General features: G+C 41.0%; 2 protein-coding genes across 3 annotated transcripts; both read right to left on the reverse strand.

Moving 5' to 3' along the window:
- Positions 1–1239: 1239 nt before the first annotated feature.
- Positions 1240–3843, reverse strand: rnf183 (ring finger protein 183). The gene is made up of 2 exons (XM_031313363.2): positions 3649–3843; positions 1240–2928 (listed from the first exon to the last, which is right to left on the reverse strand). The coding sequence occupies exon 2, from the start codon at positions 2863–2865 to the stop codon at positions 1951–1953; it is 915 nt and encodes a 304-aa protein (XP_031169223.1). The 5' UTR covers positions 2866–2928; positions 3649–3843; the 3' UTR covers positions 1240–1950.
- A 1077-nt stretch (positions 3844–4920) lies between these two features.
- Positions 4921–22179, reverse strand: dhx16 (DEAH (Asp-Glu-Ala-His) box polypeptide 16). 2 transcript variants are annotated; one of them, XM_036006304.1, is made up of 21 exons: positions 21874–22179; positions 21423–21645; positions 21035–21273; positions 20678–20855; positions 20525–20581; positions 20067–20321; positions 19712–19945; positions 18633–18824; positions 18348–18458; positions 17999–18114; positions 17163–17373; positions 16442–16540; positions 14615–14767; positions 14088–14228; positions 13713–13875; positions 13491–13609; positions 12073–12140; positions 11099–11261; positions 10004–10165; positions 5930–6103; positions 4921–5625 (listed from the first exon to the last, which is right to left on the reverse strand). In XM_036006304.1, the coding sequence occupies exons 2-21, from the start codon at positions 21618–21620 to the stop codon at positions 5497–5499; spliced, it is 3162 nt and encodes a 1053-aa protein (XP_035862197.1). In that variant the 5' UTR covers positions 21621–21645; positions 21874–22179; the 3' UTR covers positions 4921–5496. The 2 variants fall into 2 exon arrangements, with proteins under 2 accessions (XP_035862197.1, XP_031169210.1); XM_031313350.2 differs by having other exon boundaries at positions 21423–21625; positions 21875–22178.
- Positions 22180–22425: the final 246 nt, after the last annotated feature.

The following is a 22425-nucleotide window of genomic DNA, read 5'->3' on the forward strand; positions in this document are numbered from 1 at the left end:
GAAATACTGTATTATGATAATTATTACAATTAAACCAGTGGTTTCAACACAAAGCAGTGTCTGGTTGGGGCCTTTGGCTCACCATGATTCAGATGTCCACGAGTTGTTAGCAGTTCCAACTCGGATGGTTTAATTTAAATAATTGTTGTTTTTGTTTTTTTAAAAGCAAAGATACAATACAAATACAACACAAACCTGTGTAGCAGAACTATTTTACAACACAAACTTGTGTAGCAGAACTGTTTTCTTCTTCTTTCTAGACCATTAATCATCTCACAACCGTTTGTACCTAAAGTAGTTCAAACTAGCTGCACCTGGACCAGCTACAACAGTAAAAGGCTTCTTATTCATTGCTGCATCAACGTTAACAATCTAATAATGAAACATAATATATCAGTCACAGGCACCATTTTTCTGCAGAACAAGTACTTTTACTTTTAATAGTTTAAGTACAGTAACTTATGATACTTGTACGAATGCAGCACTTCGAATGAAATACTTTTATATTGTGGTATTGGTACGTTAAAGTAGTTAGTACTTAAACTTAAGTAAAGGATCTAAATTGTTGCTGATCATATGTTTTTATGTCAAATCGTAATTTCCAAAGCAACTGTCAGATAAATGTTGTGGGAAAAAGTACAAGTAAAGTGGCATAAAATGGAAACACTCAAGTAAAGTACAAGTACCTGAATATTGTGGCCTACTATACTTACATTCCCCCACTTTCTTTAGGGCAGGCATGCAAGTGTAATATGTGTATAGTCTTTGTCGGTTTTACAGACTGTTTACCAGTTATTGGAATATATAAGCACATTACTTTACCATACATCACAATGCAACCTTTATCCTGCTATTTACAACTTGCTTTTAAGTTTAAAGCATCACCCAGGTGTAGCCAATAAGCTAAAGGACTGCAGGAAAAAAAATGTGACTGAACAAATTTTTGCTTATGTCATTCCTGCAGTTTGTTGTTGACTGATTTGTGTGTCACATGTTTTGTCCGGCCCACACCAAAGAGTTGGATGGCATATTACGTACATAACTCATCTCAATGTCAAAACTGTAAACAGCTGACATCACTGAGTAAATCGGAAACAGTGCCATGAAGATAAAGACACTCATGCTGTCAAACAGGTTTGTCAGCCTAAGCAACCGAGAGGAGCAGCTGAGTATGAATTAAGAATTCAAACCACACTGTTAACTAGTCTGTTTACACCACCAGAGTGTCTGAAGAAGACATGTAAATAATCTGTTTTTACTTGGGACGTGGGAAGTGTCACGAAAATGGACAGAAAATCCCCACTATGTACACACAGAGAAGAAGAACACATACATGTGTATAGGAATCAAGTTGTTACCATATGTTTTGAAAATACTGAACCATGAGCTTTAAGTCTCAAAAATAAGGTGAGGAATAAAATCCCTTCTTCTAAGTGGAAAAAGAAAATACTTACCGTATATAGCCTATAAATCATCCATGGCTATTTATGAACAAAAGTTGTAGGAGCTAGAAACCTTAAACTGGTTATGGAAATCAGCCTGATGCAATTAAACGATACTCAAGTCTTTACATTACAATGTTTAGTGCAATTCAACATTTACAGCTTATCAGTTTAAAAAAAAAAATATATAGTAGGCTATATTTGGCTTTCACAGTAATTACAAACATGTTCAGAAAAGAGCAAAAAAACCAAAAACGTGCAGGTTTGCCCTGTTCTCCCTGTTGTCAAGTTGAGTTGAGTCGGTGTGTCCTTCGTTTAAAAAAAAATGTCGGTGCCCTTGTTTTCCTTCATTCCTTCGCTTCACTGAATTGGCCTGAATGTGTTCCAGTGATTAAGTTTTCCTTCACCAATAGAACAAAAGCAAGTAAAATGATCACTGAGAATCAGAAGAAATCATATTCTCTTTCTCCCCTTAAGTCTCATCTCCACAGCCTGTCCCGTGTCCCCTTCAGGGTCTAGTTTCTGGACTGCCTGTATTTGTGGTACCATGTGACCCTGCAGGCCTTGGTCCAATCACATTCGGTATAATCACAAAGGCCAGAATCCCTACCAGCATGAGCGCCACAGTGATGGTGATGATGGACGCCACCACGGCGTAGTAGCACCGGTCCGAGCGGAACAACCTGCGCATGCGACCTCTGACCCTGTTTGGAGGCCTGCCTACGTTCACCACAGTGGGCAGGGCTATTCCCTGCTCCATGGCATTCAAGTGGAGGTCACCACCTGCTGTCACCTGGCCATCGTGGCTCTTTTTAGGCAGGCTGAGGATGTTAAAATTGATCGGGCTGCTGGGAGGAGGGTTCTTCAGGAGCAGTTTGCCCTTGCCACGCTTGAAGCGGATGGACAGTGCCCTCTGCATGTCTGGTGGGAGTTTGCTTATGATGTTCTCATTGTTGCCCAGGCGGGGCAGGTCCTGGCCGTGGGGGAGCTTGGTCAGCTCACGGCATATGGGGCAGCACAGGGTCTTGATCTCAGGAGAGGTCACGTTGATGCGAGCAAGGCACTCCAGGCAGAAGGTGTGCCCGCACACCAGCAGCTTTGGGGTCTTGAAGATGTTATCGTATGTGCAGAAACACACAGCGCACTCAGTGTCCTGCACATCATCTTCAGGGGGTTTCACCTTCCTCCGGGCCTCCTCACTCCTTCCCCGCTGCCTCCCCTCTCCCTGGTGCCTGCTGTCTCGTTCTCTCCTCCTGCCTCTTTCCCCCCTCTCCGAGTCGGTACTCCTTGATCTCCTCACTTTAGCAGGCCTAACCTTCTTCCACGTGTCCTCCTTGCTGTTCCTCTCTGTCTGGGTGAGTTTGGGTTTGACGTTGGGGGCCTGCCTGGCTCCATGGCTGTGTCTCTCCTCATCATCGCTCATGTTGGAGGGATGATGTTAGAGGTAGAGTGCCGGCTGGAATCTAATTCTGTTTCCCAACTGGAGCTGTGGAAGATTAAAGCTGAGATAAGTTTACTGGCTCACAGAACAGGAAACAGACTGCATTTACCTAAACAGTCACCATTGCTGTTTCATGATGATGAAGCATTAATGTCTAATATTTTGCTATCAATGTCTATTGCATTGAAATGCTACCTGTTGATTTTTTTTCTCTTCCATTTATTCAACATACATGTGGGGCTTTTGCCCTGATGATGAGTTGTTGTATTTGTTTAAAAGGCTTTCCTGCACAGAAACCATAAGCAAACATGAGAACTGCAACATTGGAAGTGTTTAAATAGATTTAAGTAAATAGGGATCTTTATGATCCTGCGGCCTTAGTGGGTTGAAACCTGTAAAATAAAACTAAACAAATGGTGAGACTGGTCTGTAACGTGACTTTATTGTTTTGAAATGTCACAGCAAACATTCCCTCATACCCGTTCATCTTACAAAGTCAGTCATTAACTCAGAGCTTTTACCCTGAAGGAGGCACACAATTGACATTTTAGCAGCCGATGTCCTTCAAATTGTAGAAAAGCATTTTGACATTTGCAACAAGTTTAGGTTTACTGACAAGTGTACAATTTTCTGTTCATTAAGGATTTAGAAGCTTTCAAACAAATTAAGATTGCCGGTTAAGAGCAGTAGAGAAAAACGCTCCTATGACAAAGAACAAGAAATTAAATAACTTGACATTATTTGTATGCACACAGACGCACTGACCTGCTGAGGTAGATTGAATGTCGGGTGACGTCGTCAGAGGTTATCTCACAAGTGAAATAATCGTTTTGTGTCAGTATAGTAAAAATAAGCGTCACCAAACTTAACAATTTAACTCGGGTCTCTCTGCAATCCCTGTTCTCCTCTTCTGTGTGTAGCTTTCCTGTCATTTCTTGTTTTCTAACCAAGAATCTAATCTGTACCACATAATTTCCTCCTGTGAACCCTCCTCCTAGCTGCTGCCTCCTCCTTTTTCTTTTCTCGTCATACCAGTTGGACCAGCAGTAGTGAGCCAGTGTTTTTTTTTTATTGTCTCAGTGTGTTGCATGTGCATAAGCAGGTCACAGCCTAGATAACCACACACATCAGAACCCATATACTCCTGATATTCCAGTGTTCCTTTAAGGCAGCCCTGCATGTGATTACAGCTGCATTTTCTTATTAGTCAATTAAACTTAAGATTTAAACTAATATTTCTCAGCCATTAGTTTAACCAAGCATTCAATATCAGATATGTAAGAGAGCCACATGCATATTTATTTTGCCCTACGGGCTTTATGTGTGTTATGAATCTAGAAAACTGCAGTGACCGTTGGGAAAATTCCACTATCGCTGCATAGCAAGGATTCAGTACTGTCAACACTCATCATACCTGTCATACCTCCACCGCTCTTTTAACACTTTGTAGGTTTAACACCCTAACAAGAACAGCTGCCTAACATTAACTGTCATCACTGCACAGTCCCAGTTACTCCCTTTTAATCCGAGTTTTTTGAATGACAGAGATTGCACCGTCTGAGATAACATCTCATGATAATACAATGCATGTTAAGGCCAGAGCTGATTTCAATATTAACGGCATAAAAAAACCCCAACACAGAACAGTTTTGTTCGCTTTGTTGAAAAGCTCTTCCTCAAACGGACTGCTGCTTTCTGTAACAAAAATGCTGCTGTATGAGGGCCCCTGAATTCTTATGAAGGATACATATGGGGTAACATTTTGGATTGAATTGAAAAGTTTAGAATTAACACACTGGTGGTATTCAAAACTTAAAAATATGTTTAAAGTAAAGAGAATGTGATGCTTTTTATGTACCCCCATTGATTTTGAAAAAGTATCTTTAAATAACAAACCCAGTCCCTTTGTTGTACAACTTTACCAGCATGACAAGAAGATGATAGGGGCCTAAAGAAATAAAGAGTTGAATCTTGAAAGGTTGTAAATACTGTTATGATGATTAATTACTTAGCTGCAAACCATCTGACAGAAACAAGTGGATGTAAAACTTTATTGCTGTAGAAATTAGTCTTTTCAGCTTCATAGAGGCTCCTCAGTAATTTGCACACTTTAACAGTGTGCTGCTTTCACAAATACACAATTAAAAAAAAAAAGTCAACAAAGAGTCTGGTGGTCGTTCAAAAGCACCTAGAAAACAAAGCAACAGTCTTGTTCTTTAAGGAGTTGAAGAACACACCCAATGAGTCAGTGCTGCTGTTGTAACACAGGAAACTCAGATCCAAGTGCATTCATGTTTCCTTGTTGTGGCCCAGCTCGGTGAGTTTTTCACCCACTTCTCACTGGTCCCGTCTTTCAAGTCTGTGTTCAGGCTACTTTATGCAGTTGAATTTGATCCAAAATGCCATATTAGGCTACAGCAGAAAACAATTGAAGACAAACATGTGAAGACAGGCTAGAACAATGTAGCTGCAACTACATTTTCCACACTTTTCCTCTTTATTTTTATACAATCAAAGGCATTTTTCTACTTTTAACCTGCCCTGAGAGAGGAAGGGAGTGTGCCCCAGCACTTTTTATTTTCACCATCTGTCCGCTGAGCAATGGTCTTTTCTTCAGCCCAGCTCCTCTTTTGTTTTTCCTTGCTTGCGGGGCATCTTCTTGCTGCTGCTGTCCTCCAGCTCTTTGCTCTTGTAGTAGTGAGGAGCCACTTCAAGCAGCCAGCCGCTGTCTATCTCAATAACCTGCATGCAGGAGGGAGAGACATTAATCAATATGTGGATATAAAAGCAGTTGGATAGCGTACAGGAACACTTCCTCATGAATGTGCTGTCTCATTCCCACAAGTAGTTATTCTGTGGAGCCTTTATAAGGAAATCAATGAAAGGTGTTATTTACATTTTAAATAATAGCCTTTTCTGTGTTTAATGATTGTCTTTCACATTGGCAGATAAGCTTCTGGAAATCAGACTACAACTACTACCTATCATCTCGAAACTGGGGGAGATTTAGGCGAGTATTTCAGTATGACAGCCTGAGCAAACAGACCTGTCTCATGAACTCCTTGGTGGTGAAAACCAACTCATGGTAGATGAGCCAGCGGGGCTGCTCCTCGAACAGAGAGCTGTTGGGGTGGACATAGACCGTCTGCTGGTGCTTCACTGTCTTGTAGCCACCTTTGCTCAGTCTCGCCGTGTGATAGAAATATCCTGCCGTCACCGCCTGGGAGAGGGACAAGAAAGGGGTTTATCAACAGCTGATTTCTAGTCTAATTGTAAATGCATAATTTATATGTAATAAAGCACAGGTCAGTTTTGAGATATTTAACAATCAAAAAGCAATGCATAAATGCAAACATGCTGTAACTCGCTTGTTTAGTCTATGAGGTACAGCATAGTCTATATCCATGACGTTCCACTTCTGGGATTGCTCCGTTGCCGGCGAAAATTCCGCTGGAGGTCACTCTTTTCGGCGGGATTTCCGTTACGTTCCGCTTTCTTTGTGTTGGAATTTTAAACTCCGGTGGATTTATGAGGACTATGGTTAACTGCTCCTCAGATCTCTGCAGGGTAAATCCAGACAGCTAGCTAGACTATCTGTCCAATCTGAGTTTTCTGTTGCACGACTAAAACAACCTTTGAACGTACAGATGTTCCACCAAAACTAGTTCCTTCCCAAGGCTTTTTTGCCCAATACGATTGTGATTGGTTTAAAGAAATGCCAATAAACCAGAGCTTGTTTTTCTCCCATCCCAGACTGCTGTGTGGACTAGCCAGACCCTCCTTCACAGCGTTGCGGAGGAAGGTCTGGCAAAGCGAGACTAGGAACAGCATAGCGTCGATGTCCTGTGAAAACCATCTCCAAAATGTCTTTTTTTTTCATGCACAAAGAAAAAAAGTTTGTAGTAACACATTTTTCCCAAAATTTGGAGCTACATGGTTTTTATTGGCAAGCAACGATAACATTTTTTAACAATGTTTTTCTGTCACCAGTTATCAGTCAGTGCTTTTCTTAGAGCTGGTGTGACAATTAAATGCTGCATTACATGACTTAAAAACAGTTTTAAAAAATGTAAAATTTGTTATAAATATTACCATTTAAATTATTAATATTCCCTGCTTTCACTCAGGATGCTGGAAACATCAACTTCTAACTAAGAACTAGTTTTAATTTTCAATCCAGCAGTAAGAACTTTCTATCTTCACATCACGTGGATGTTTGTCATTTCGCCTCAAAATACAATAAACATTTCAAATGACTAATACACTTTCCTTATTTTACATGTAAGCACGGAGACGTCACCTCCCCATAAGACAAGGATAACGCTACTAAATCCGCATTATGGATAAAACTCGACTAATGTTTAGAAAAGCGTAAAACATAAACATCAAGACTTTCTGAAGCGATAGTTTCTTTAGATTTAAATAATTATAACGTCTCTATATGTTTTATATATTTATTGAACTTTAAAATAACTACAGAATTTGCTTTTGGCTTTTTGGCTGCAGGATTTTTGACATGGGCAAAGGCAGCATGTGTTGGAAAAAGGTGTAACCCAACCAATAAAACAAACACCCTTTCTTATCTCAAGTGGTTTAGGGGAGCGTTCACAACATACACAGACCCTGATATGAGAAGGCTATAACACAGCATCTGTTCAGTGAGGTTTTACTCTTACATGCTACTTCGTTGCACATTTTCAGTTTGCAGAACTTTATACTTTTTCTAGAGCATAGTATACTCTAGCAAAGTGTTCTTAAGCAAAAACGGGCTACATCTGAGGGTGACCGTTCATGTCGTTATGGAGACATGCAGATTACAAGATGCTATTCAATTTGAGGGAACAGGATATTCCAAAAAATCATCATGTTGACAGAAGCTGGTTAAAGCTAAAGTAAGCAGCTTTAGGTCTTTTGTGTATTATTAGTCCTTCCCTTCACTGGGTCAACTTTTAAACACTTTTCACTCATCTTAAGTTGTTTAAGTTTCGAGCCAGTGTTAAGCCTGAGGTGGAGTCAACTACAACAAACTAGAATTACCACCTTGCAGTTGTATGCTTCCGCCAACTAGTTGCAGTTTACATCCATGTCCGTCCAGACTCATATATTAAATGTAGCTACGACCTTGAAGGAATTAATAATGGGTATCAAGGGTATTTTTTGGTGAATTGTGGATGCTTCACACACACGTTTAACTCGGCAGCTCAGAGGATCTAAACGATAACCACAGTTTCAAGGTAAGAGTCACCAATTCAGTATCCGACTAAATGTCCCTAAATGTAACTAAATGTTACATTTAATCTGTAAATGTAATCTTTAGACCAGGTTTTTGTTGGTCAATGGCGCGATCACTTCCCGCTGCCTCAAGATAGCAATACGCCCAGAATGCACCTGAACACACCTCCCCGTAAGACCAGCACGCCCATGGGCGCAAAGATGGGCGCAGGTACATTTTAGGGGTGGCACGGTTCACAAAACCCACGGTTCGGTTCGTATCCCGGTTTTAGGTTCTGTACGGTTCTTGTTGTTATTTTTTCTTTTAATCTTTAACACTCCAGAAATATACTTTATATATTACTATATAGCTTAATTATCCACAATGTAGGATACAGTATTAAAAAATTGTTATATCATGTAATCATGCACAAACTGAATTTGACTTGACTTTAAGCACATTATTGGGACCATCTCTGAGGAAAGCTAGGTGAGATTTTGATACAGCAAGAGGGAAGACAGATGATTTCAACATATTTTTCATTTATTTGGCAAAAAAAGGCCATATACAGGACACAACTTATGTGCCTTTTTAGCACACAAAGATTGAAATATTACAGAATATCAATTTAAATAACTTGCATTTATCAAACTGCCAACTTCAGTGTAGCTCTTACGGAAATTGTATTATTTAAAAGAAAAAGAGAGGAACTCTTAAAGCTCCGTCTTTTGAATAAGTCAGAATACTTTAAACATAAAACAATTTTTTTTCAAGGAAACTCGTTTTGGGGAGAATAAAATTACTCTGGGCTGAGTTTTCCTAGTAACCTTACCAAAAAGGCTCAGGATGCTGCAAATGTTGGTATAATATGACATTTTTTTAATGAATAAATTTATAATTTATTGAATGAATAAATTTGAACATGTCTGTCAGTGGTTTGTTGATCTTTACATTGTTAGTTAATTTCCTATCCTGGCCTGGGACACACATTCACACGGTTTGATAAAGTACTTATTGGACTTACATTGCACTTAAAATAACGAGCGTAGCTGTCTTCAATTTAGGTCATCCTGTACGTCTCATCTCCGGTTTTTCCTGCGTCCACCGTGTGTGTTTGTGTGTGTGCGTGTCAGTCGCGGAGGAGAACTGAGCAGCAGCCCTGCCCGCTGCAGAGAGCCGACAGGATTGAAACAGCAGCAGTATTCAGCGACTTTAGAGTGAAAAAACGTTACAGCGTACATTGATGTTAAAATGTATACAGGTTGGCCTTTCGCTGTACGTTTTGTTGGTAACTGTCTATGTCCACACCTCTTCTTTCGCGCGAAAGGGAAACACACTGTCTGAGGTCACATAAGCACACAAGGCTACATTGCGCATGTGTCGAACCGTGCGACGCACACACGCTCCGAACCAAGACAAGTGAACCGTTCAGTTCAGGTGTTTTTTCATGAACCGTGCCACCCCTAGTGCATTTGCTATTTAAACGACGGGACGCAATGGACGGGAAATTGACAACTGCGTCGGGCTTTGCGCCGCACCGGGTGCAAGATAGGGCCCAATGCCTCCTAACACAGCGCAGAGGCATAAAAGAAGCAAATGTCTTTTTAGAAAAGGCATCATCTTCACCATGTTTTTTAATTTTTAAGTGGGTCTTGCATGCCACAGGTTTGCTCTTTGTTGCTTTTATTTCTGCTTTCAAATGTTATCTGCTTTCACCGTAGTTGCTACAACCTTATCACTTTACATACAGTTTCAGTTTAACTTAACTCTGTCTGCATGTATGTAACATGCCCAACTAATAGCAATGTTCACACAGAGCCATAGAGTATAATATCACCCTTTATTAATATCAGGAACCAACATTTTCTTTTTAGGGAACTGTGGTAAAACTTTCTCAGTATCACTGACCTTGCGAATGGGTAAGCTGTCTCCCTGGGAGCTGACCACCTCCACCTCAATACGATCCATCAGACCCTCCAGCTGGTCCCTGACGTCCCGGGCTCTTCTCATGGAGCGGAACTGGATGAAGTTCTCGTAGCACCACTGTGTGGAGTAACCACTCTCCAACCACTGAGCGAGAAAGACATCATGACTGCAGTTAGCACAACATCTGGGTTCTAGTTAGGAATATCTCAGGACTGAAACAACTGTTCCCAAAATAAATCTGAGGGTTTGCGAGATGTATAACAAGAGCAAAAAACATATTCCTGCAGTATAAAGTTGTTCTTTGTTTATTTTTTTACTTTGTTTCAGCCATGCTACAGATCGTCGGTCCAGCACTTTGATCCAGACAGAAATATCTCAACTTTTACTACCGATTGGATGCACTGAGATTTAATTTTGGACATTCATGATTCCCAGATGATTAATTCTACTGACTTTGGAGATCCGCTGACTTTTCCTCCAGTGCCATCAGCAGGTTGACATTTGTGGTTTTAAGTGAAATGTCTCGCCAACTATTGGATGGACTACCACAAAATTTGTTAGATTCCTATTCCCCATTAATTGTAATGACTTTGATGATTCCCTGACTTTTCATCAAGTCCAATCATCGGATCAAAATTGAAATTTTTCCAATACTTTTAAGACCCAATACCTGCAAAAATAATGACTTTCCCATCTGCCTCAGTTGTAGTTTGAGTAAAGTGCTAATTGACAAATGTTAGCATGTTTAAATGTTGTTGTTGATGATTACTATTGAGCCATCTAAACTAGTCTAAAAACAGTGCACTAACAACTGTGCATACACCAAATATTTGCCTATTAGGTAAGATAACCTAAAAAAAAACTGCAAAGTGCAACTGCAATTCATAACAGGAACACAGCAATTAACACCAACGCTAACGTTGGCCTCAGAGGTGTATGTAGAGCTGAAAGAAAACCTCTCTGACAGTTACACATTATACGCAGGTTTTTTTGGACTGCATTAGACTGAACAGTTGTGCCTAATAAATTGGTAACTGATCTTCAGCTCCAACTGCTGTTACCCAGCTGTGTTTATACCTGTGTGTACACGTTGAGCAGCACCAGGTGGTCTCCCCCTGGCACCACAAAGTTCATCCTGGCGTTGTCGGCGTGCACCACCTTGTCTTTGGGTCGGTAGAAAATAGAGTTGTTCACCGACAGCATGGCCGCAATTGTCAACACTTCCTCTGAACACTTGTACCTGGAGGGAGGCAAAAAATAGAAATAAAAGTATATAAAAATGCAGAGAGATATATATACAGAGAAGGCAAAAACAATAGTTATCATCTTACTTATACAACGTTTCCTTCTTGAACTCCCATGCATTCACTAATAAGTTTTTTTCTCAAAGGCCAAGGTCTCTTTTTCAAAAAACTACAGTATTTAAGAAGATGTGCGACGTCCATTTCCAGCAACCCACTCCAGTAGCCGACTTGTATCTTTTTATATAATGTAACAAATGGTCACAAAGGTAAAAAATACAAGGGGAAGTACCAAACAAAATACTATTCAAATTTCTTCTTCCAAAACAATGTACCAACCCGTGTCAGTATAAAGAGGAAGTATAGCAGTTAAAATCTGAGCTCCATTTTTATTTCACAATATGTACACAGCTGTGATTGACTCCAGATCTCATTTGCCCTGTTTGTCATGTTTAACCTTGTAAATCAAATCCTCCCTTGGGAGATACATTCTCAATCTTCTCCTGCTTGAAGAATTGATCTTCTGTCTATCCCATTTAAATATTATTTTGGCTTGTCTGTGATCGTCCATGTATAACCTCATCCATAAGCTGGCAATACAAATCTTATTGCAAAATTTGGAGCATATGAATAGCTTCACTCCTGTTGTAACTTCCACAACCCCAGAGTCCAGCTGCCCAATCAAGAACTGGACAATAACAAGCCTGGAAGAGATGTGTAAGAAAACCAATGTCTCTAATTGATTTCATACATCTTATACGTAATACTACAGTAGTGGGGACTTATGGTTTTATCAGACTGGAGACTTACTGCTCGGAGGCCAGGATCATCTTGCTCAACATGGGGTCCACGGGTAGCTCAGCCATCCTGCGACCCAGCTGAACAACCGACAAACAAGAGAAAACACTTAAAGACGTTCAACCAATGAAAAACTCCATCTTCATGTATTACAATAACCTGTAAAACAGTTGTCACCAATGATACAGTCAGCCACACTCTTTGAAAAACATCCTCACATCCTTGATAATCACTGATTAACAAGACGAGATTGGAAATAAAAGCTTTAGGTTGTGAGTGAGTCATCTCATGTGTCAGCACTTTTTGTCAAGGAAGTGACTCTTGAGTGCCTGGCCAGGAAACAGCATCAAAAGCATCAGCTATGTACAGTACGACATGCAAATATGCAGACGACGAGAGTGACGATGGACATAGATTACACGTGTCAAAGATGTGATTTAAAGTAAAGAATGTAAACATGTTCTAGATTCTTGATAGGGCAATCATTGTGGCAACTGAATGAATTTGGAGGTTGAGGACAAATTTACTGAACTGTTGTTAGGAAAAAAAAAAAAAAAAAAAGAGAAAAAAAAAACTATAAAATGGGTCCAAGATCAACTGATAGCCTAATAAAGTGACTGAAAGTGACACATAATTTACTAACTAAAAAAATGGATTTAGTGTTTAGTCATTCTTTTAGCTCCATTTTTGTCTCTAAAAAACGGCTGACGGAAATATCTTGCTCTTTAGCTGCTAAACGCTCCAAAAGGTGCGCCAGCTAGTCTCTACCTTTGTCTGTCTGATGTTTAGTGTTGAACAGGAAGTGTACCGTGGGGTATTAGAGATTTTTCACTGTAAATAGTTGCCTGCTGCAGCCGAAAAGCAGAGCTATGAGAGCAGTGAGAGTGAACTAAAAATGTTTAGTATAGTTTTTGTTAGTTCCAGTATAATTTTTTTTTTTTTTTTTTTTAGAATATGGGGGTATTTGTCAGAAGCACACTTTCAGAAGTTTATAATAGGTATTACAATACCAACAGAGCACTTTGTGACTCACTGTCATGTAGACATCCTAGTCTCAAACATATGATTCAATGCCTCCTCATGCTTGTTGTGTTGACAAATTTGACCATATTGACAAAGATTAAAAATGAAGACATTTCTTGTATATTTTTATTCTATTTTAGTTATTTTGTAAGTACACAATATTGTTAATAGTTAATTAATTAAGTTAATTTTCACTTTTTCCCCAGACGTTATTTTTTATTTCAGTTAACTAAACTGTTTCACACCAAGTTTTAGTTTAGTTTTAATTAAGTATAATAACCTTGCAAGCGAACCCTTTCACACTGTTTTCACATTGACATCTGATACATTGTTATTATATAAATATGTATTCTAGCTGCTAATAAGTGTAATTGGAGCTTTGATAAACACAGGCCCTGCGTTTGTACCTTGGTGAGCTCTCCCAGGTGGTTGAGTGCTCCCAGAGCGTAGAGCTGCTCCAGCGCTAAGACCAGAGTCTCATGAGGAGGTGGGTCCATGAAGTCAAAGTGAATTAGGTCATTGATGCCTACAAGCAAAAAGTATTAGCTTATTTCACAGCCACCAAATAATACCACACCATCATTTTTATTAGTCATTATATCCCATCCAAGAGCGCTTCGGCCCCTCACCTAGACTCTTCAGCAGCAGGACTACATTTCCCAAGTTGGTCCTCTGAATCTCGGGCACAGTCGATTCTTCCATCTCATGTTTAAAGGCCCAGGCTGTGTAAAGCCTGAAACATTTCCCAGCAGCCACTCTGCCTGCACGGCCTGCTCTCTGGTTGGCCGAAGCCTGAGAGCGAAACAGAAACACGCAGCAGGAGTTGGCAAAATGGTAAGAAACCAATAATACAGAGAACAATGCAGACATAAAACGCAACACTAAACAACACCACAGCATGTAGCCTGAGTGGGTGATTTTTTAAAAACATGTGTGTCACTACACTCTCACTTTAACACTGACCTCCTGCTTGTTAAACTCTAATAAAAACAGTGAGTAGCTACCCGTGAACAGGGTGTGACAATGAGTGACTCCATGCCGGTGCGAGCGTTGTAACTCTTTTGTTTGCAGAAGCCTGGGTCAATGACGTAGATGATGCCATCTATGGTCAGTGAGGTTTCTGCTATATTGGTAGCGACCACCACCTGGGGTTGATAGGGAGAGATAAAGTAAGTAAGCAGAGCTCACCCAAAGTAGAAGGAAGATTTACTCCAGCTTTTAAACAATGGGAACAAAGGTGTGATAAAACATCAAAACAATCTGCCACACTGGGAAAAAAACTAGGATAAGTCTCTATAACAAATCTCATTATAGGACAGCAGCCTCTATTGGTGAATAAAAGCATGGACATTTAATCTGGCTTTTTGCACAACTGATACAGTCAACAGATAGCCGAGAGCTATTGTCTTCATTTGTGTCTGCCAAGTTGAAATAATAATCCTACAGTGACCTAATACGTCCAAGGCAATTGTATTAGGAAACAATAACAGCTTCCCCATGTATTCTGCACAGGAATAAGACATTGTCTCACCTTACGGGCTCCAGGTGGAGTAGGGTTGAAGATCTTTGCCTGCATGTCTGATGGCAGGTTGGCATAGATGGGAAGAACCAGCAGCTCTGCTATCTTAGATCCAAGCCGCCGGCATCTCTCCTGGAGCAGCTCGCAACACGCTTCGATCTCCTCCTGCAAGAAACACAAGAGGTTAAAGAGTCAACCGACACACAGAGAGACATAATAAGAAGCTGTTATTGTTTCCTTATACACTGTTGCCTTCTAGTGGTGCAGCTCATGTTCACTCTGGCTTTTTACAAACCCACCAAAAGCTGTAAACAAGTCTAAAGGACTGACAGGTGATCTACTTATAGGACACTTTTGGTGCTATATAGACCCGGCTGGGGAAAAATTTCGGACTTCAGAGATTGACAGCAGGTGTTGCACTTTACTGAAACTGATATGTTTATGTTCTCATGACGAAATAAATGATTATGAGCACAATTAGAGACTTTCCCTCATTTTATGAATCACAAATGAGGGAAAGAAGTAGAAAAGTGGGAAATAAAGAGACATTTTTACCACAATATTGCTGTAAACAGACACTACGTTTAATGAGGACTAAATACAGAGTAGGGCACGAGTGGAAATCACCTCTATTGTAACCGCTTTTCCTATTCAGTCTTGATGGCAACTTTCACAACAGCCTGAACAATGTGAACTGAACCAAACAGGTCAGGAGTGAAAGCATCCTCAGACAACATTGTAGTTACAACCACTTGTTCTTTAAGGTGATAAAGAGGTAAACAAGGATTCTTATCTGTCTCCAACATACAGGCTAAGAAATTGTGAGGTGAATAAGTATATCTTACAATTATTTGGTCCAAAGTTGGCAGAAGATATGCAGATATTACTAACAAAATAAGGTGAAGGAAACCACCACGACCAATCTCCTATTACAATTGTGTCCAAACTAGGGGTGGAACAGTACATGTATTCGTATTGTACCGAAACGGTAAGGGCGTCTCGGTTCGGTACATGAATTTACACGGAGAATACACGGTATAAAAATAAATAAAACTCGCGTGCAAATGAATTAATGTAATGTGGAACTACTGTTACATACGTGTTTCTTAGGGACACCTAATCTGTAGCTCTGAAGCTCCCAAGCTCCGCCTACATGTGAAGTCGGTCCAGTGGCAGTGAGTCCACACCAGAGCGATGTCTTTCTCTATCACTCTGGTCCACGAAGCAAACTAGTCCCTTCCATATACAACCAAACACGGATGTACTGTAGCTGTATCCCTTCTTGCCTCGACCACAAATGGCTTCCAGGCCCATTTGCTTTGCTGTTTGCTCCGCTTTTAGCTCCGCCGTTAGCTCTGCCGTTAGCTTCGCTGTTTGCTCCTAGCTCCGCTGTCAGCGTGTGAAGCTAACGCCACAATTCGCCAACTGCTCCATGTAACCGAAGCTGCTCTTTTAACACCCCTGCTCTGTGCATTCACATGAGAGCAGCGCTTGTCTCCCATATCACACTACTAGCTGATTGTCTTTTTTTGTTTACAAGTTCCAGATGGAGTCTGGAGATGATGTGGGGTAGCCTACTTATGGTTTACTGTTTACATCTTAATTTATACGCTTCAGGCTGTTGCAGCTAGCTCGGGAGAGACTGGATGACACTAGGTGGTACAGCCTGAGACATGCACAATAAAATTTTTGTTATGCTTTTCCCTCCATTGTACCGAACCGAACAGTGATGTCTGAACCGAGGTATGAACCGAACTGTGACTTCAGTGTACCGTTCCACCCCTAGTCCAAACCTTTGACAAAAGTCTTGAAGAATCCCATGCTCGATATAAACAATACCTGTCCAGTGAGGAAGACCAGAATGTCTCCAGGAGACTGGGTGACGTGGATCTGTAGCACCGACACCACGCAGGCTTCCAGGTAGTCGGCCTCTGGAGCCTTGAATACACAACATACATTACAAAGACAGTTTGATTTTTGGCAGCAGAGGTTGTCTAGACTCATTTGACCGACTGACTGAGAATCTTTACAACACTTTAAACATTTGGTCTTTCTTTCTCTTCAAAATGTTATGGTTTTGGTGACCCACACAAAAGGCTGTATACCCGTCTCTGGCTCAAGGATGATGTCTTTACTCACAACAACCTGTTTTTCTTTATTGTTCATTCGTTTTTTGTAAAACTACAAATTTCCGTAAATACGTAAGAAAGCAAAAACAACTGTTTGGGAGAGGTGGCCGGGTTGGCTCAGTGGGTAGAGCAGGCGCACATATACTGAAAGGTTTATGCCTCGACGCAGAGGTCCCGGGTTCGAATCCGACCTGTGACGATTTCCTGCATGTCTTCCCCCTCTAAAGGCGGAAAAGCCTAAAAAATAATCTTTAAAAAAAAAATTGTTTGGGAGTAATGTTTTCTTTTGAAATAGCCAGGAAAAAAAACAGACATCACAGACAGTGTTTTTATATCGCGGCCCCTTTTCCATCAAGCAGCAAGAATTCACCAATTTTTTAAAATTGTAATATGTACTATATTCAGCATTTGAAGATTATGCTAGTTCTTACTTTAGTGTAGAAGATATCGACGGGGAACCTCCTGCCAGGGATCCTGAAGACTGGTGCGTCGTCAAAGAAGCAGGAGAAGCGCTCGGTGTCCAGAGTGGCGCTGGCCACCAGCACCTTCAGGTCTGATCTGAATCTGGCGATGTCTTTAATCAGACCAAAGAGGATGTCTGTGTGGAGTGTTCGCTCGTGGGCTTCATCTATGATGATCACACTGGAGGGAGAGAGAGGGAGATGGGAGGATTGAGCACATACATGAATACCTACAGGTGTTCAATAAATGTACGTGAACATGTTAATTAAAAAATGTAAAACTGCAGAGAGGAAATGTGGGAAGATTATGGGCAACAAATGACATGAGGAAATTGGGATGTCAGGCAGCGGAAGGTAAGTGTTAATAAAATAAATACAGTGCCCGATAATTCCAAGACACCTGGCCCAAATTGAAAGAGGAAAGTGATCAGGAACACAAAAATGTAGAAGGAAATAGGAATAAAAAAGATCATCTTTTGGAAATTGATCTCAATGCCTTGATTAAAAAAATTAGGAAAAATCCAACCTTTAAGGACACCAGTTTTCTTTGTAAATGAATAATGTATCGTAAATAAATAAATGTTCTTCCCTAAAATACAGGGGGCATAAGTAAGTACACCCCTATGTTAAATTCCCATAGAGGCAGGCAGATTTTTATTTTTAAAGGCCAGTTATTTCATGGATCCAGGATACTATGCATCCTGATAAAGTTCCCTTGGCCTTTGGAATTAAAATACTGTAATTTTCTGAACAGGTTGAAGAGCAACCGGGTGAGGACCAGTTAGTGATTCCCTTCTTTGCATTACCTGTAGCTGGCCAGGTCGGGCTCGGTGAGAAACTCTCGGAGCAGCATGCCATCTGTCATGTACTTGAGCACTGTTCTCTCTGAGGTGCAGTCCTCAAAACGAATACTATAACCCACCTTGATGAAGCAATACAGTTAATGTGAAAACACTGATTCAAGAAACAGTTAACAATACTAGCATAAAGAATGCTAGGAAATAGAAATATGATATAAAATATTAGACAGCAGTACACAAAAAACACAGTCTTCATTGCTGTACAGATTTTAATTGTCATCCTTTTGCTCATCTAGAATTAATAAAAGTGTGTAAAAGAGAAATGGGATCAGCATGTATTATGTGCCACGCTCACCTCATTCCCAAGCTTGACGCTCATTTCCTGGGCCACTCTGGCTGCCACTGACATGGCTGCCACTCTGCGAGGCTGTGTACATCCGATCTTCATGCCTCCTTGTGTGTAGCCCTGAGGGGGAGTTTTCAAACTGTGATTATCCTGTTTGCTATGGAGTCACACTGACTTGCTGCAAATTCAGGTGCCTTTGGGTGGACTTTTGTTATGTATACTGGTCACGGTTCTATAAGTAACATGTTTAATATGCGAGTATATGATATTACTATTATTAGCTTCTGCACTCACGTCTTCCAGGAGGTACTGCGGGATCTGGGTGGTCTTTCCCGAGCCCGTCTCCCCCTCAATGACCAGGATCTGGTGCTCGTGGATGGCAGCTAGCAGGTCCTCCCTGTAGGGGAAGATGGGCAGACTGCGTCGGACCTCCTGCATGGACTGTTTCTTCAGCTCCGCCTGGGACAGAGCCAGGGCCTCCTGCTCCTGAACACAACAGGGTCAGAGAGGAAAAGGATTGCTACTGTTCACTGGCATTATCTTTTTCACAATAATATGCAATAAGTAAGCAAGAAGGAGTTTTTTTCCATGCTCTAGGAGACGTTGACAAGACATATGGACACACTGGCTGTTGCAGGGATTATACTTTTTCTATACTTTTTTTCCTAGTTGCCCTCTCAGTCATATGGATTTTCTTCAATGCTGAAAAAAATCTTTATACTAAATCTCAATCACATCAAAGCTACACTTTTTGTTATTGCCACAAAAATATTGTCATGGTGCTGCCTTTGCTCCTGCACATCACTGCAATAATACACACTTCTGGGCAGAGCCTTGAAAAAGAGTACTCCACCAATTTAGCACAAACAAATGATAACAATCGATGCAGCCGAATCCAACTGGCACCTACATTACACACAACGCAACTCCACGGTAGACAGTTTGTTTGGAGATTGGGGTCTGCTATGCTAGTAGCTGCTAAAGTAGCCTTGAGCTGCTAGCCTCAAGCAGAGAGGCTAAACTTGTAGTCTTCAGCCACAACCGACGATGACTCAACTTGAGTCCACTTATAAGACTTTGCGAGTTTGCGCAGCTCCCTCTGGAGCCACAAAAGGTTTTATACAACTTTTTAAAACATTTTTTAGCAGTTGTACGTCCCAAGACCTTCATTCTCAATAGCAGGTAGATTCAGGATCTCAAGAGAAAACTGCATTTTCATTTTGAATGATAGATACTGTTAAACTGTAGACTGAAAACTGTGGCAAAAAGAAAAAGACAAAACACCAGCCCAAGTGTTTTCATCACTGGGAAAGTGAAATGAAAATTGATACCTAAATAATAACGAAGTAGTAGAAAGAATCAACTTAACCCACCTCTTCCGTCCGAGTTCCCTTCATGGTCATGGCAGTGCTGACAAACTCGATCATCTCTTCCTCCTCTAGGATCAGCTGGTACTTCTCCTGCTCCTGCCTCATCCCTTGCTCTCGCTCCCTCTTGGCGCCGAAGCTGAGGGAGGCCGTCTTCAGCCTCTCCTCCTCCCAGCGGCCTTGCTCTCCTCCCAGCTCCATGGGAGTTTCCTCCAGCTCCAGGTCTCTCTGCGGCATCTCCTGGTCACCGGGGAGAGGGACGGATGGAAAGAGTTCAACAATTGAATTGCACACCAATGCACACGTTAGTAGGTGACTGTTTCTGCACACTGTGTCAGTATGTGACATCCCTCGTTCCTACCTTGCTTCTCTTCTCTTCCGGCATATAGTATCGGTTCTTCCTCTCCTCCTGTTCCTTGGCACCAGCCTTTTTGTAATCTTTAGCCAGGTCACGAAGGGTGCGTTTGTATTCCAACTCCTTTCTCTCCCTCTCAGTCAGCTCATCTGTATGGAAAAGGTACTCATCGTCTTTGATCTCTGCCTCCAGGTCCTCCAGCTTCTCTGCCTCTCTCTTCTTTAGATAATCCCAGCGAGAGCGCTTCCTCAACTCTGGCAACTAGAGAAGGACAGAGGAGGATGATGGATCAGGAACTTCAGTACACGTTAGAATTCTGGCAACTGAATTTACTGTCTTTATTCCCCAAAAACACACATTTTGTATCGCCCAGGGGCACAGTATTTAGGAAGTCTTCATGTGATAAACATACTGTTCATATATATAAACAATATGCAGCCAGGCACTCATAAAACTATATATACCATATTCTTCTGATCATCTTCAGCCATCTTCAGCCTCTTCTGAGCTTCCTCATAAGCCTGGAGCATAACAGACAAAAGGCAAAGGTATTTACCAGCATGACATAGTGGATCATCTTTGAACAAATGTGTGTTGTAATTTCCTTTGTCTCCCACCTTTTTGTCAGTCCTCTCTGTTATGTTGCGGGTCTTGTCTTTGTCTTTCTGCTTGACTCGCTCGGCAAACGCATCTCTCTCTTCAATGTCATGCTGTCGCTCTCGCTCTTCCTTCTCCCACTCTTCCTCTTCATCTTCCTTATTGAGAGACTTGTGCTCCCCTTGGCCGGAACTGCCCCTGATATTAGAAAGTAAATATTAATCATTAAGCTCTAACTGTTATCAGTTAATGCTACGAGACAGCCTTTCCTGTTTAAAAAAACACATGCTATCCCATGGAACAACATGAAACAAACAACAAATTGTAAAGAAAAACCAAACAAGCATAATAAAATCAGCACAAAATATCTGGATTACCTTTTAGATGCTTCGTCCTCACTTGACGACTCACTCTCTTTCTTCTGTCTGATGTGTTTCCTCCTGTTTCCTCTGTCTTTGTCCTTGCTTTTCTTTTTCCCTTTCTGTTTCTCTATCACAGCGTCTCCATCACTGTCGCTGTCCTCCAGTAATGTGTACGTGCGATTCTTCCTGTCCATTTCAATGGCTTCCCGTTCCATCGCACGGGCTGGTTTCTCGACAACCTGCTTGCGAGGAATCTATAACACGCAGAGGTAAAAGATTGTCAGGGGTTTCATACCCACCAAAATGCCCCATACTGAAAATGCAAGCAACTACTGTACTTTTGAATTCATTTGAAGTTCATGTCTAACGTTTAGTCCACACAAGGTAGCACGATTGAATTTACCTTGTCAAAGAGCTCCTGCGCAAAGGCAACCACACTCGGTTCGATGTCAATCGTGCCCGTCTGCTCGAGACGAGTCACAAAATCTTGAGGACTCGACGCTTTCCGTGCAGTGCCGATCATGAATTGAGACACATATCTGTCACTCAACCCGAGGATGTCATGGAGACGGTCATTCACCCACTGCTCTAGATTAGCCATGGTGCCTGTTAAGGGAGCACAACACAATGTCCTTAATGCAGGTGTAGATGTAAGTCGTGTTGTTAGATAAACTTCTAGCTACAACCAAACATCCAAAGGTGTTTTCATTTATCATTATCTTGGTGCATACCTTACTCCAAAATTAACAACCCAGCAAGCTAAAAGAAAGTCTTATTTTTGATTGAAAAGAGCTGGCTTACTACACTTTTTTTTTTTTTTTTTTTAGACAAAAGTGCCTAATCAACTTCACTCACCGCTTTTCAAAATGCTCAAACAACGTTGTTGTTGTGGCAGAAGTAGCTGCAGGCTGCGAGCTAGCTAGCTAGCTAGCTAGCTAACTCCAGCAAACGTTACAAATGAGGTGTTGTTTAGTTGTCACTCACGAGTTCCCGGTAAGGACACTTAATGGATATTTGCATCCCTCCGTAGCCATGTACAATTATTAATTTGTGGTTTTTTTCTACAAACAAAACACCACATAAATAAAATAATCAATACATGTATGCTAACTTAGCTTAATGCACGCTGAGAGCGGAAGCGGAAACACGTCATGTAAAAGTTTACCGAAGAAGAGTAAAGCTGCATCAGAGGCTGCAGCTCTTACTGCCACCATGCGGCCATCTGGAAAACAATAACAGTGGTGTTGCCACTCAATTTTGTATTTTTCACCGTTAAGTATTGAGAAATCATAAAGGTATGCAAAAAGCGTTTTTTGAAATGAATACATTCATGAATTTGCATATTCCCACACAACATAAACAAGCAGTGGTGAAAGAAGTACTCAAATCTTTTACTTAGTTAAAAG

This window comes from Sander lucioperca, chromosome 10 (genome assembly GCF_008315115.2).
Source record: "Sander lucioperca isolate FBNREF2018 chromosome 10, SLUC_FBN_1.2, whole genome shotgun sequence".
In the NCBI taxonomy this organism is placed as follows: Eukaryota; Metazoa; Chordata; class Actinopteri; order Perciformes; family Percidae; genus Sander; species Sander lucioperca.